Source organism: Macrobrachium rosenbergii, chromosome 11 (genome assembly GCF_040412425.1).
Source record: "Macrobrachium rosenbergii isolate ZJJX-2024 chromosome 11, ASM4041242v1, whole genome shotgun sequence".
In the NCBI taxonomy this organism is placed as follows: domain Eukaryota; kingdom Metazoa; phylum Arthropoda; class Malacostraca; order Decapoda; family Palaemonidae; genus Macrobrachium; species Macrobrachium rosenbergii.
In genome coordinates this window covers 40,767,530-40,783,576 of record NC_089751.1, presented here as the reverse complement: position 1 = coordinate 40,783,576, position 16,047 = coordinate 40,767,530, and the positions used below count along the sequence as shown (strand labels likewise).

The window sequence follows — 16,047 nt, the reverse complement described above, 5'->3', positions numbered from 1 at the left end:
CTCCATTTTTTCCATTAATACATGATACAGGCATGCATAAGTTTTTCTTTTGTTCACTAACAAGATAGATATTTACCTGATGTTGAGTGATTCCCTTCTGCTTTATCTAGGCTGATGCTACATTTTTTTTTTCGGCCATTTTCAATTGGTTCACATTCCGGACGTTACCAGGGTAAATGAAATGTTCTACCCTTTTCGACACCTGCCTTTCCATGGATTATTTTCTTTTGGAAAAGGATCACTGCTGGTTATGTCACGCTTACAACCGATGGAAATTAACAATGCCAGGAGAGCAAATATGTTAAGTAAATATATGTTAAAGAAAATGCAAGGGGCAGAAAGCAATGCAGCTAGTTTCAAGACACTGCAAAGGATCTCTTGAAAAACCTAATGCATACTGCACAAGGCAGACTCTATGAGGGGAAATGAGAAACTCAAAGTAAGTTGTACAAAAAGAAAATAAAAAAGTAAAGTACAGCCACACTCAAAACAGACCATGATAATTTTGAGGGATGAAACTACAGTATACTTATCTCTGTGATTTCAGATGCTAGCTGACAGGATAAAAAAAAAACACTGCTTGCTTTTCATTTTTTTTATTTAGCAATAAACTGTACAACATCAAAGTATTTGTCTTTCATGTTCTATCCAATCTCTGTTCAACCTCTACTGAAAAAAACACATATCTAACACCAATATATTAATCTATGCAGGCATCCCGAATATAGCTCTATAAAATCATTGTACAGTCAGTGACTCATTATGAAGTGCTGAAAGTAATGTAAAATGTCCATAGAGAATTCCAGTTATTCATGTGAAAGGTATCAAATATTGTATAATCAACTTTAATGCTGATGTAATGTTAAGAGTGATGTGAGAAAAAAAAATTTAAATCCATACTCCATAATAAAAGTATCAAGTACTGTACAATCAACTTTAAAGCTGGTGTAATGTTAGGGGATGTGAGAAAAAAAGAACAAACTTAAGAAAATAAGTTTATTTTCTATTTACAAATGTACAAAGCATTGCAACAATTCAAAATATCTTTCTTTCCAGGAAATCAGATTATCAAATACTGCACTGGATTAGACGTGGTCTAAAATTAAAATCTTTTATCACTGTCTTTGCAAACACTTCTCATTTTAAAAATAAGTAACAATATGAAATACAGTATGCACTTCTTATACACATACTTACAAAGTGAATGTAAACTGTAGAAAATATTGATTCAATAAAAACAAATAGCTTTACAGACACAGCAATTTTGAAACAATAGGTAATCAGTGTCAAACAGAAATAGGATTTCTGTCCCATACTACTGTATATGCATTAAAACATGCATATTGCTCAGTGTATTCATATATCTACCATTGTCTATCCACTTACACGGGAAACTGAATTATTCTCAATAATTCAATATTCAACTACCAGTATTCAAAAAAAGTTTATATCACACTAATCTAATACATTTGCTTGATAAGTCTGGGAAAACAAAATACTAAGTGAATAATACAAGCATGGAAAAAATAATTTCAGAATAAATCCACTTTATAAAAGGATACTTTACAAAAAAGGAAAGCAAGAAAATACTGATGGTAAACACCTGGGATATGCCTAGGGTTTGATGATTAATACAAATACATAACAACCAAGCTTGCATGATAAATACTGACTTGTTAGAATGTCAAATCACACAAGAAGGCCCAGATGTCATCAATTTACCGTGAAAGTTTATAACATTTGTACTTTTCCAAAAAAGGTATTCTATCTACCTTCACCTATAAACACAGAAAATAAATAGGTTCCCATCAGTGGAGAAAGCTAAACTACAAAAAAAAGTAGTCATTCAATTTATGTCCACTACTGATATAATTAAAAATAAACGATAAATATCTTTAAAAACTGCATTAAAAGAAAAACAGTTCCATGAATATTGCCTAATATTTCTACAGAATTTGGTATCTCCCAGATTTATGTATGATCCTATAACATTTAAATTATAGACAATGGTAGTATATAATTATTGTTGAGTAAGAACGTATCCACTTAAATACATATATCCCAATTTAGTGCATGATGCTACATTAAGCTTCACACACACACTCTCAATCTGTGAAAGGAACTAAAACAGTTCCTGGATTTCAAGCTGTAACTTGCTATGCAAATACCCTATGTAAAACATCACTAAATTTGTTAAGGCCTCCCAGAAATGTACAACATATTCATAAACAGTACAAAACTGTTCTCATAGCATTATATCTTCACATTATTGAGCAAAGACCTGAGATTTCTATTCCTCGAGCTGCTAAAGGTTGTTCTTCTAGTTCCACATCTCTGAAACCAGGCTTTTTATCATAATCAACTGTAAATGGGGGAGGAACAAATTCTTCATACTCGTCTTCATTCACTATATTGCTATTAACATCATTATCTGAAATGGGAAAAAACTTCATTAGCTTCATTCTAGAGTAAACAATGGACCATAACATGCATAATAAAACATAACCATGTGATTCCACCTCTGTACAACATAAATGACTAAGGCTCTTCATCCATGCAAAAAAAAAAAAATAAGTTTTACTTTCTCCACAGGTTGAAGACTCAATATAAAGTTGATATTAATTCCAGCAACCCATGTTCCATTAATAAACATATCAAATTAATATATTCAATGAAACTTAAGGGCTGTACATTTTATGGGTACAATGTAACTGAGTTATGACAACAAGTAGAAAAAAGGTTCACATGATAAAAATAATTTCCTTAAAATCATTTTTACTCTATTACAGAATTATTTTACTTTATTAACATTATTATAAAGCCAACTAAAACTCTTAAACTTTCACAAGGCTGTATAAACAAATTAATCTGACAATTGAGTTAGTACAGTATTCCTAATTTTCAGGGAGGGGTTATGAGATCTCAATTCTGAACTATGACTGAACTATGTACAACATAAGTAAACAAATGAGAAATACAGTACATACTTTTGTCATTCGTGATATTCCCATCACTATTAGCAATGGCAGGTTTTGACACATTAAACACAATCTTTGTTTTTGTTACAGCTGGTTCACTTGTGTCTGTAGTTGACAGCTCTGTGTTTCCATCTATTGAACTTGCTATATCAGTTTCCGCAGCATTAACAGCCACAGTTGGAGTTGTCCAAACTGTTTCATCATTCTGAAACGATACATTAAAACAAAATAAATATTGAAAACGTATTTTTTGTTACAATAAAAAATTCCAAATTCTGGGGAAATGGAAAATCTACACAACTCTCTTACATTAAACCCCCCGTGGAGATATTAAAAACAAAGTAGAAATTTAGAGCTACAGTATATAAAAGTAGTCACTGTTAACCTAACAGCCACAGTAGAACTGAACAGTCTGTTCACCATTAATTTGTGGCTTGCACACATGAAGGTGGCAGTGCCCACCGAGTTTTTACTTTGGTCAATTAAGACTATAAGAGTTAAATAATTCATCATCATCAATAATGTTTTCATTTCAAACTTCCTTTCTTGAGGTTAGATCTTCAATGAGTTACTCTCCATATCCTCAAGTGCACTGAATTTTGATCATGCCAAAGTCTTCACAAATATCCTTTTCCATGATGTGAGCCTTCCCACCAGTTGGATATTGCCATTTTTATATCCATCTCTTCTTCAAGTGATTAAACCTGACTCCTTATCACATGCCTAAAAATACAATCTATTTTCCAACATGTGAAGAGTGAATAGTATCTGACATATTTGTGATTTTTTCTGCTAATGCTCTCTAATCATGGAACTCTGCACTTGTGGTCACAACACTTAAATTTGCTCTAAAAATATCCATGTCTCTGTCACATAGAAAAACACAGGTCTTCAATGTTTTACTCCTATTTACCAACAACCTAGTATTTTCTTTATCCAACCTGTTCCTTCACTTTTAGTCAGTGCCCTTTCAATACTGGTCTCAACTGGGTGTGTTATCAATGTCTCCGCTCCATCAAAACAAAAACTTCCTCAATCTTTACACCATTATGAGTAGCTTTGATATACATCCTTAGCACTGAATACACTTACTCCACTTGAACTTAGCAATCCATAACTCTCCTGTAGGACCATGTTATACATGATCCATAGCATGGCATTCACCACTTTCATTTTTATGTACCTCTAATACTATCAAATTACTCTGAGTCTCTCCCATACCGTGTGGCTTCATAATGGCTATCCTTGCACCTTGTCCCTAACTTTTGAAAAACCCAAAACATCAATTTTTTTTTACATGGCACTTCTCTGGTAGATGCCTCATCTCTGTAACCAATATCCATTGCATTTGAAAACACTATGATCTGACAATCTTACTCTGCTAAACTTTTCCCACTGGTATTGTGCTCCTTTAACTATCTTTTGGGGTCATCTCCAACTTTGTGACATTTAAACATATTCTGGTTGATAGTATTCAAACGACTGGTGCTCCAACTGCTTTCAACAAATCACTCCTTATTCCTCTTCAATCATCATATGATTATTACTCTTCAATCATCATATAAGCCATGCATATAGTATGTTACAGTACTTTCACTCAAGCAATCAATTCACTTGTCCACAAAAGTTTTGAAAAATCTGACATGAATTTTCTGAAATACATTACAATAACTATACTGTACATTAAGTACATTAACTGTTCTTTCCTTCTGTCTCAACGCTAGAAAAACAATTTTCTTTATTGTATTCTGTTTATTATATATTTATAACAGTTTTCTCCCCGTTTATCTGTTCAACCTCGTTCAGTATATCTATTGATCTTGCTTTATAAAACTTATCATATGTATGTAGTCAAAAGTTTTTCAATGAAATTTGAGCTGTGACATTTATGTTAATCAAAAGTTTTTCAATGAAACTTGAGCTGTGACACTGATGTTATGTCTAACTGATGTAAAAGTCCCAGATGTGAAAACACCAAATTAGTATTGTATCCCATTTGTATTCCATTTACAAAACATCAACTTTGTTGTTAGTGCTTTGCAAACAAAAGGGACAGTATTACTTAATGAGACAAGCCTTTTCAAAGGTGTGGAAAACAACCAAACCTTTCTGTACAAACCTCAGGTAATATTAGACTGTTTTCATCTTCCTCTTCAGGAATGCGAACCAACAGTTCATCCTCATCATGCTCCTCTGGTTCCTTCTTTACTTCTTTTTTTATAACAATATCAAGGGGCAGGACCTGTAAAAAACAATCCACATAAAATTTAAAAAAGAAAAAAAAAACACTTCAACAAAACCAACAAATGAAAATCTGATTTCCCTTTGGGCTGCCATGAAGGGTTTGCTCTTAAAACCATAAGATACATGTACTCAATATCCACTTGCAATAAAACTGCAGAACAGTGTTTCCAGCAGTGTCATGGAAAAATTGCGATGCTTTCTCAAAATGCCATACAGTATTCCTATACTAGATCAAACTTTTAGCTACTCTAAAATTATAATTAGCAATTTTGCTACAAATTTACTTGTTCGCTAACCTGTTGATATGCTTTTGTTTCTAACTTTTTCTTCAGAATTTTTCATGTACTGTGAAAGTTTGCCAGCCATGTCAATGAACTTTTGCTCTGTACCCTAAGAATATATGCGCAATATAAACATAACTCCTACTATAAATGTGCATCATTCAACATCCCATACAATGCCTGACCTCTTACGTGTTCCAAAGTTTTTCATTGTTACAAAAAAGTAGTGAAAACTCAAGGAGATGAAGGGGCGCAGCAGCCATACACGGACATGTTGAATCTTGAAACTTAAACTACAGTACTTATCTTCGATGTACAGTCGCCCCTTGCCATATCACAGTTCACTCACCGCGGTCTCACTGTATCACGGATTTTTAACTTGTATATGTCTAGTTTTGTATCGCAGATTTTTTGCTATATTGCGTGATTTTGCAATATGTGGGTATTTTTATACTGTATATTTATTTGTATTTTTGTGGTAAAATAAGCATTTTCTAGCCTAAAAAACTTAAAACAATATTTATGTTCCCCTTTTATTCCCTTTGTTTTTTACAATCTCTGCTTCTGTAAGCAGATAAACTGCTAATTTTTTCACTGTTTTCCATGATTCAATTAATATTTGATAAATGTGTGTGCTGATCTTAACTTTGAGTAATGTAGTGAATTTGGACCCCTAAACTGCAGGATTACCAAAAAAAATATAAAAAATATTAATTAAATCATTACAAGAATATTAAATCGAAATAAAATACGTAGCGTACAGCAGATAAACTGCTCATATTTTCAATGTTTTCCATAATTAAATAAATATCTGATAAATCTGTGCTAATCTTGACTTTAAATAATGCAGTGAATTTGGAAACAAAATGAAATACATTGCGTACAGCAGATGAGTAGACTACGACTCACACGTATGGAAAACGAAGCTATGGCTGCTGCTGCATGAGCTAGTTTGCCTACATGAGATCATACACGGCACACTACTGGCTGATGGATGGGAGGCAACCAACCAGAGCACTGTGTTCTGTATCCTAGGCGCTGACTAGCTCAGTAACTGTAGCATAAGTCTCCTTCATCTCCTGCATAGCAGCATCTCGCCTTGTCCATTTCACATCGACGTCTGATCGCTGCGCATAGTGTTGCTCTGCAGTGTTGTGTTTTTGTGAAATTTCCATAAGAAATTGAACTTATTCCAAGCCCTACGATGTCATCCAAATGTTCTGTGCCTTCATGGCTTCTGGCATCGAACTCAAGCGCCAGAGAAAGATGCTTACCATCACAGAACTCCTCGACATGCTAAAGGAAGGGAGAAGCTACGCGGCTGTAGGCTCCCATTACGGGATCAATGAATCTTTGGATCACTACATAAAGAAGGATGAAAAGAATATAAGGACAACAGCAACAGTATCTTTTAACAAGACTGCGAACAGGGTGGTAACTTCCCGCGAAATAAGGCCATTGTGAGGATGGAGTCTGTATTGGCCCCGTGGATCAGTGACTGCAGGAAGAAGAATGTCTCGCTGGATACCACCATCCACATGAAGGCCAAGAAGCTTTGCAAAACTTTTGCTGAAAGCGGTGACATTTACGATGGTGACGAGGACAAGAAAGACGATGACAACGCAGAAGCAGGACCCTCAAGTGCTTCTCCCACAAGACCAACCCCATTCAGTGCCAGCAGGGGCTGGTTTGACAAGTTTCAGAAATGCTTTGGACTTAAGAGTGCTTCTCTGCAGCGAGAAGCTGCCTCTGTGGATAAAGCCAAAGCCAAGAAGTACGTGGACAACATACTTAAAATCATCATCAAGGAAGGGGGGTCATAAGCTTGAACGAGTTTTTAATATGGGTGAAACAGGCTTATTCTAGAAGAGAATGCCGTCTTGCACTTTTATTATGAAGGACGAAGCCAAAGCCCTTGGATTTAAGGCCCAAAAAGATCGTGATTATGTGTGGGAATGCTGCGGCTTTATGATAAAAGCCAGGGTTTATTTATAATTCAAAAAACCCAAGGGCCCTAAAAAACAAGAATAAGAATGTGTTATCCCGGAGGTCAAGCTTTATCTGGCAAAGAAAGGTCTCCAACTCCAAGTGCTTCTAATCTTGGACAATGCTGGAGGCCACACTGTCGATCTGTCATATGATGGTGTGCAGAAAGAGTTCTTGCCGCCGAACACCACGTTGCTGATTCTGCCCATGGATCAAGCGTTATTCTGGGGGTTTCAATTCTTAAGGAGAGCCACTCTTTTTGAAGTTTCTAACCATGTCCGACAATTCCCATGACGCTGACAGGTCTATGCCTCTCGCCTCTAGGTTTGAATACATGAGTGAGGGCTGACCTACAGCCTTTAACTGCTGACATGGAATGGTGCTCCTCCTGATGCAAAAAAAGGAGGAATTCCACCACATCCTTCAAAGCTGTTTTGAGGGGATGGAGACCCCTCTCCCTGCACCAATGAAGGAAGACCTTCCATTTTCCCTGGTACAGACTGAGAGAAGAGGGTCTAAGGAGGCTGGCAATGACTGCAGCAACTTCTGAAAAACCTTTCTTCTTAGGAGTTACTGGATAGCCTCCATCTGTGAAGCAGGAGGGAGGCCACTGCCCGATGCAACTGGCCATTGTGCTCTTGCTTCAGCAGGGTTGGGGGTGGAGGGAAGCTGCAGGTGGAGGGAGGAGGTCTGCATACCATTCTGCTTGGGGCCACTTTGGAGCTACGAGTGTCATCCTTAAACCTTGGGACAAGAACAGCCTGTCGATGACCTTCCAAAATTGGCTGAACGGGGGATGGGGGAAAAGGCATAAAAGTCCAGTTGTCCCATGGGTGCTGGAAGGCGTCTTGCAGGGCGGCTCTTCATCGGGTGCCAGAGAACAATACAGGGCCTACTTGTTGTTCCTCGCTGTCGTGAACAGATCCAATGTGAGGCCCATCCACAACTTGAACAACCTGTCTGCTACCTGATCTGCCCTGCTTAGTTGGTCTACCATGATGTTCTTTTTCCCAGGAATAAACCTGGCTATCAGCATCAGTCCCTTGGTTTCTGACCATTCATGCATTTCTATGGCTCATGCATTTCTATGGCTAAGCCATTCAGGTTGTGGGACACAATGCCTCCTTACTTGTTTATGCATGCAACTACTGAGGTGTTGTCACTCATGACAACCATGGTCTTCCCTTGGAGGAGATCTTTTAAGTGTTGGAATGCCATTCATTCAGACTGCTTGCATCTCCAAGACGTTGATGGGATGACGTTGCTGTTCTGAAAGGCTCGGGCTGTTCAGATGGGATGTGTCTGAGTATATCAGCATCTCCAGGGACGGGTAGCTTAACTGTACTCCTTGCAGATGGTTTTCTGAGTTCCTCCACCACTGCAGGTCCTCCACTGTGCATGGCATCCGTCCTTCTCCTTCATTCTCCACTGCAGGGAACGGATACCAGTCCTGCCCCTGGGTACCAATTTTTCTAAGGACACCAGGTGACTGGTCAGGCTTGCCACTTCTTCCTTGATTGGCAAGGGTTGGACAGGTAGGAGTCCAATATTTTTAGGAACTTGGCTAACATCTCTTATGAAAGGTAGGCCTTCACTCTCATGGTGTCTATTATCATGCCCAGGTACCTGATCCTCTAGGCCTTTGCTCTCACTGTGTCTGTTATCATCTCCAGGTACCTGATCCTCTGTGTTGCAATTAGGTCTGACTTTGTGGGGTTGATCATAATTCCCAAGTACCTGCACAGCCACAGAACCGCATCCATCTCTCGCAGCTTGTTCTGCCGAGGGTGCTAGAATGAGCCAGTCATCCAGGTACCACCATAGTTGGATGCCTCTTCTGTGGGGAGCGGTATCCGGGTGAATAATCGGGGGCTGTCACAAGGCCAAAGTAGAGGGCCCTGAATTGGTAAGTGACTTTCTGGGAGACAAACTGCAGGAACTTCCTGAAGGTGGAGTGTACCAAGATGTGGAGAGACGTGTCTTGAAGGTCCAACAAGAACGTGAAGTCTCCCTCCCTGATCGCCACCACGATCAAATAGGTCATCACCATTTTGAATGGAGTCAGCTGCATGAAGCTGTTCAGGGATGACAAATCTACAACAGGCCTCCATTCACCTGACACTTTCTCTACCAGGAAGAAGTGGTTGTAGAAGCTCCGTGTGTTGTCCTCCACTACTTCTACTGCTCCCTTCTGTAGCATGTCTACTATCTCCCGCCGCATGGCCCTCTCCTTGGTTGAGTTGCTCCAGTAAGAGGGGAACACGAACGGTTCTGATGTCGAACAGTGGTTTCTGCTCAAAGGGGAGGGCGTATCCCTTCCTGGGGTTTGGACTGCGCACTCCTCTGCTCTGCACTGCTACCACTCCGGCCACTTGTTCCCCCGACAGCCCTCCATCTTGGTTTGATGCGGGGGTGGAAGGGTCCAAACCTCATCTAGTGCTTCCTCTTTCCCCAATCCTGTTGTGCTTCCCAGGATGGAGGGGCTGGGTGGCCCGGAAGGGCTGCCTTCTTTTCTTGTGGTTTCCCCCCCAAGGGGCTGGGTGGCCCTGTTGCCAAAATTGGGGGGAAATGACTGTCTTGAGGCAAGTGGGAGGGGGGGGGCTGCAAAATGCTGCACTTCTGGTTTGCCGTTCTCTTCCAACAATGCGGGAAGAGAGAGAAAGGGAGAGAAAGAATACTAAAGCTAGGGTGTCAGGAAAATACAAACACTTGCGACCATTTGGGCACTGAAAACGTTCCCCGAACCCAGAAAGATCTCAAAAAATTACCCAAAAAGCTTTTCTTATGGAACATTAGGCTTAACCTCATCCCAGACATCACTTCAAGATGGCTGCCATGTAAAGGAGTGGTATGGCGCCTGAATCTGCAGACTTTCTCAACCAATTTACACTCTCTTATCCTATCTGGGACTACCAAGAGTTCTCTGGTACTTTTCAGGCCTATCGACAGAGTGTCACGTGACCTGCAGCATCTGCCATCTTGGAAGACACTGCCCTGAGGGTGATGCATGCCCAGCTGAGACTAAAAGAAAAAGCTAACAGCCTACTTGCTGGCACACTCTCACAGCAGCCAGACGTGCCTTGTCCCCTGCTCTTACTATAGAAGGACGTGCCCATGCCACGAAAATTCTACCATTGGGCCCCAACTTAGTGTAGTACATCACAAGGATATCCAAAGGTAAGTCTAATCAGTGTATGGGGCTTCCGGCGACTTTAGTTCCTTCGTCCTTCCTTTTATCCAGAACCCTTCTCCCAAGTCCTTAACGTGTTATTCATGTGCCCTCTCTCTCCTATGATATCCCAAGTCCCACCTTGGACCCCATGCAAGCTTCTCTACACCAAAGCCATCCGTCGTTTGCATGTATAGTTTAATTCCAACTTAGGAAAAGTGCAATTAAAACGAGTCTTTACTGGCTGTGCCATTCACGGGCACATTTTTAGTTGGTGAAAACTTAATAACTCAGCTGCATGGTGTTAGGGCTTCATTTCATGCCAGTTCTAGATTTAATTCAACACCTCTGTCTTTCAGAGGGAGGTGTTGAATTAAATCTTTCAGAGGGATGCTTTATCATGTGTGACTCAGGAACTCAGCTTGAAAATTGTTACACAATCTCCTCCCAAGTGGGGAACCAGAAAGAGAAGATTTATCTTCATTACAGCACTGCCAAAGATTTATTCTTGTAATTACTGAATGTTCATTTACGGGGGTTGTGTGACCTGTTTGTTTCTTATTATTTATAATTAAATGTTAAGTGTTCGCTTAGTGTAATTACGCCTTGAGGTATACTAATTAATTTTCATTATGTTCAATTATGTGTTCTGTTTTACTGGCAGCCATTTTATAACACCTTGCGCTTAGGCAGGCTGCACACTAACACTTTTCACTACATCATAAAGGCACTATGGCCTGGGATGGGATCACCCTTAAAAAAGAAACGGCACTATTCTGTGCTCTGTTCTCCCCGCTCTGAGAGGAAGACGCACATGGGAAAAACTTGCTCCGTCACTCCTCTGTCCTGCACCAGGAACAAAGACCCATGCACAAACTTGAAAATAGTAACACTGAATGCAGCAAACAAGGTCAGACAATCGCTAGGCACAGGGAGTACGTACTCTCAATCACAGACTCTCGAAAAGACAGTGTGAACACAAAACAAGAGAGGCAACTCAGAAATGTGTAAACGCCAGTAAGGCTGCGAAGACAATGGCTGAGGTAGGTCATCAGGTCACACCACGTGACCCAGGTAGCGTTAATATATATATTTTTTTTTTAAAGACAATTCAAGAACAGTTGAAGCTAAGTAAACGCGGATTATTCCATAGGTTCGTATATGTGTCAGAACAAACGTTACTGGTTATGTTTCTAATCCACAGTACTTTTTGTCTTTTTAATTTGAGCTTTCCTTCCTTACAACTTAATGGTACAGTACACATCTACTGTATAGAGTAAACTTGTACATTATCTTCATGGCAAAATTAAACTTGTATAATACTGACATGTATTTAGGGTAATGCACTTTTTGTCATCATCATAAGGCAGTCTTCTCACTTAAAGGTTTACCATATTCCTGTTTTGTACATACCAGAAAAGTCACAGATCCCAATTTTCCAAGGCAGTTTTAACTGAGCATAATATTCATTGGCAACTAAGTTCACACTGATATAAAAGAAAATGTAAAAAAAAAATATGCACCAATGTGCAAGGTCTAATTTTCATCACATTCTAGATTTTCTACTATAAAATTATTTCAAACACGAACACTTTGTAAGAATATCAAAATAATGCTAGTGCTAAAGTGGGCTTTGCCATCATGAATTTTTGGGTTAGTATTTCTGGGTCCTGACTTATCCAAGGTTTGATATTTTTATAGAATAAAATTAATTCTTGACTGTGCAAATCCGAAATGCCATCTTAATTCTGTAATAACTCCATTTTGCCTTATATGTTCAAAATAAATCATTAAATCCTTAATTTTGTATGACTGTTAACTTAGTACATGTTAATTTAGTATACTTCTCACAAACACATAAATACATTAGTTTCATATCTACAAAGGCCATACAGTGCTTTAATATGATTTTAACTAACTCTCCTGGTAGTAAGATAAACCCAGAGCACTAACGAATGGAACCACTGAGCTCCTACTGGGACAGATATGAAGTACAATCCTGCACCCCTAACAATTCAACAACTGTCTTTTTTCTGAGGACTTTACTGTAAATGGAACCTCATTCTGTCCTTTAGCAGGTTTGATCAGTATTTCTCAAACTTGCAAGTCAGTATCATAATCCATGTTCCTGCCAAGAACTGTTCTGCATCTCTAACAAATGATATTTGGTATTGGGTAAAATGATATTTGTTTCCCAACAGGTGACACCGTGTGTGATGAAGAACACATACTAAATCAAGAGGCTTATTAACCAATAATACTCCAAAAGTTCAATACTTAGTATATATACTCACAGGAGTGATAACAGGTACATCAGTGTCTTCTACATCCATGGGCTCTTCCTTTATACGTACTGGCAGTTGTGAGGCTAACGACAGGTCATCAAGTTTTGATGTTACTAGAAGAAAAAAATACTGATCATGTGAAAACAAAGGAATGAACAGATCTGCTAGACAATGATAACTTATCATATGACAAACCTTGATGAAAATTTGCTGAAGCAAATCTACTGCATAAGTACAGAAACCAGAAACAATAATACACGCTGTAATAATAATATTTATATTATAAATTTGAACAGCAAGATTCATTTCTCATTGCAAATACAGTCCGACCTTGAAAATCCAGCATTCCATTGTCCAGGAATTCCCATGGCCCAGGATGTTTTTGATTCAGCTGCCATTAGTTCTTAAGCGGCTACAAGGGGGGTGCCACACACTTCAGTTTTTGGGTTTTTTCGGATTTCAGAACTGAAGCTTGCTCCGTAAATACACAAGCACAGTTTATTTCCAACGAAAACATTCTGTGAAACTCAAAAATATACAGCATACAACAGAACCATAATTTGCATACAGGGTATACCTTCATGTATCTTCTGCTCTCGCATATCATGCGATCATTAAAATTTTGTCCAAAAACATGATTCCATCATATGCATAGTGTATAGTGCGAGATGTATTTTCAGTAGATTACACTATGCGAGGCTTTCTATGCCTGTCTTGGTTTCAGTAGATACCACTGATAATGCATATTACCTAAAGTTAACTTTTAATTAATAAGTAGGCCTAGAAACCAAAGTTCACTTGGTTAAATGCAAATCTTCATACATAAAATTGGGTTCACCAACAGTGTGACTTGTCTAAGAAATCAGCAATTACAGTACTGACATAAACAACTGTATCAAGAAACACGTCGTTTGCCAATGTCAGTTACCGTAACTAACACATTTACTAAGGGTTGCGTTACAGTTGTTGACTTATTAAAAATTTGCTAATTTTCAATGGTGACTTCCATAAATAAGAATAAAATAAATCTTTATTCATCCTTCATTCAATGGAAAGGAAAGTGTTAAGAAAGTATGCCACTAAATTTACAGTTGCACCTGTGGCTGAAGTAACAAATAATGTGCAGGCCACAAAACGTTTTGGTCAGGGCAAAAGCAACATCCAATAACGGCGAAATCACACCTTTACTTCAAATAACTTGCTGCATTTATAAATAAAGTAAGTTAACTTTTTAAACCCAGCTTTGATACTTTACGGAAAAAAACGAACCTCCGAAATGAGTTTCATTTAGCAACCCATGGCTGTGATGATGTCATTAACATGCAATCAGCTAATGATTTTAAGAATGTAAACATTATCAGAACACAAATGGTGCCTGAACACTATGTTCACAAATTACAAACATCTCTCTCTCTCTCTCTCTCTCTCTCTCTCATCCTAATGAATGACAGTGATGACAGTGATTATTCATAAGCTTTGTTCTACTTTTGATAGCACAGAAATATATAAGTGGAATGAGCAGGCAAGATTTTGTTTACATAGGTGATTTCTGTGGTCTGGCTATGGCCTGGTCCCAAGGGAGCCAATTTAAAGAGGTCGGACTGTACTGTATTTTTTTCATGCATTCAATTTCAACAACATGCCTTGGTCAAAGAGAATATACAATACAGTATATTTAAGGTAATTTGCTTTTTTATGGCTGTTTTACCTTACAAAATACATATTACATTAATCTTTTAGATTTATTTTCTTCTGAAATAAAAATCTATAATTAATTGTATGTCTATATGGTACACTTTTTCTACATACTATATACAACAGCTGTTGTCTACCTCAGTGGGGACTTCTTCAGCTGTAACTAAGTTAAAGCTAAACTGAGGCAAAAACTTTTGTGTATCTAAACCAATACAAATATACAACTGTGGATTTTACAACTGTGGATTTTTACCTTCAGAAATTTGATATTTCCTTACGTTAATATGATTTCATTTACCTACTTACAAGCAATTATCTGTCATCTGCTTCAGAAATGTATACAAACACCATTCGTAGTCATGATGTCATATACTGGCTACAAATAATTAAAGAAAACCAGTAACATGTAACTTGATGAAATGTTAGTAAGTCGAGTCTGAATCAACTCCTCACTACTGTTGTTGTTGTTTATTATTATTATTTTTTTATTATTAATTATTATTAATTATTAATTATTATTAATTATTATTATTATTACAGGCAGTCCCCGGTTAATGGTGGGCCGAAAAAGGGATTTTGACAAAGGAAAAATCTATTTCTGGGGGAAGACCTGTGTCACCCAGTGAAATTGGTTCCAATTAGCACATTTCTAGGTATAAGACTGCTACATATACCAGAGAAAAAAGCTATCTAGAATGCTGGAGTTACTACCTCCAGTTCGCACATCTTAAATAGATGTCGATATACACAAGGGGTGAGCTATTACCACTACCACAGGCCTTCGTCCAACAGACTTCTCAATTCTCAAAGTCCCACATTAAATTGCTGATTTCTGCTTATCGGCACCGATAATTGGGTACTGGCGCCAATACATACTTAAAGGGGCAACAATAACCGAAAATTGGCCCTTTTCGGTGCTGATAAGCCCGAAAATCGCCGAAAAAGTGCCGGAAACCGCCGATTTTCAGTTAGTGGCGATTTTCAGTTACATCACACCCCCAGAACGGAACCCCCGCTGATAACCAGGGACTGCCTGTATTATTATTATTATTATTATTATTATTATTATTATTATATTAAGATGAACCCAACTAAAAGGAATAAGTCTACTAAGGCCAATGACTTGAAATTCAAGCTTCCAAAGAACATGGTGTTCATTTGAAATAAATTAGAAGATAATAAGCAATAAAGAATAGAAATACATTAAGTATGAGGTGTTTCTTTTAAGGTAGTAATACGTTGCATCTTCACTTCAACTTTTGAGGTTCTGATTTCACAACATCCTCATGTAGACTTGTTTCACAGTCCCATGGTATGAGGAATAAAAGATATTGGAACTAAGAAAGCGGATCAGGCATCAATTGTGATAGCAAAAGTTCTCTGTTAAAATACAACTTGTGAAAAATTGA

The 16,047-nt window shown here is 38.1% G+C and overlaps 1 protein-coding gene across 4 annotated transcripts in view; it reads right to left on the bottom strand.

The window, feature by feature from the left end:
- Window positions 1–580: 580 nt before the first annotated feature.
- LOC136843356 (pre-mRNA cleavage complex 2 protein Pcf11-like) overlaps window positions 581–16,047 on the bottom strand; it is a 67,562-nt gene continuing 52,095 nt past the window's right edge. For all 4 annotated transcript variants that reach the window (XM_067111664.1, XM_067111661.1, XM_067111662.1 and 1 more), the window contains 4 exons: window positions 12,953–13,056; window positions 5,098–5,220; window positions 2,988–3,183; window positions 581–2,431 (listed from right to left, as the gene is read on the bottom strand). In XM_067111664.1, the coding sequence (XP_066967765.1) occupies window positions 2,262–2,431; window positions 2,988–3,183; window positions 5,098–5,220; window positions 12,953–13,056 (593 nt within the window). In that variant the 3' untranslated portion in view covers window positions 581–2,261. The remainder of the gene's footprint in view (window positions 2,432–2,987; window positions 3,184–5,097; window positions 5,221–12,952; window positions 13,057–16,047) is intronic.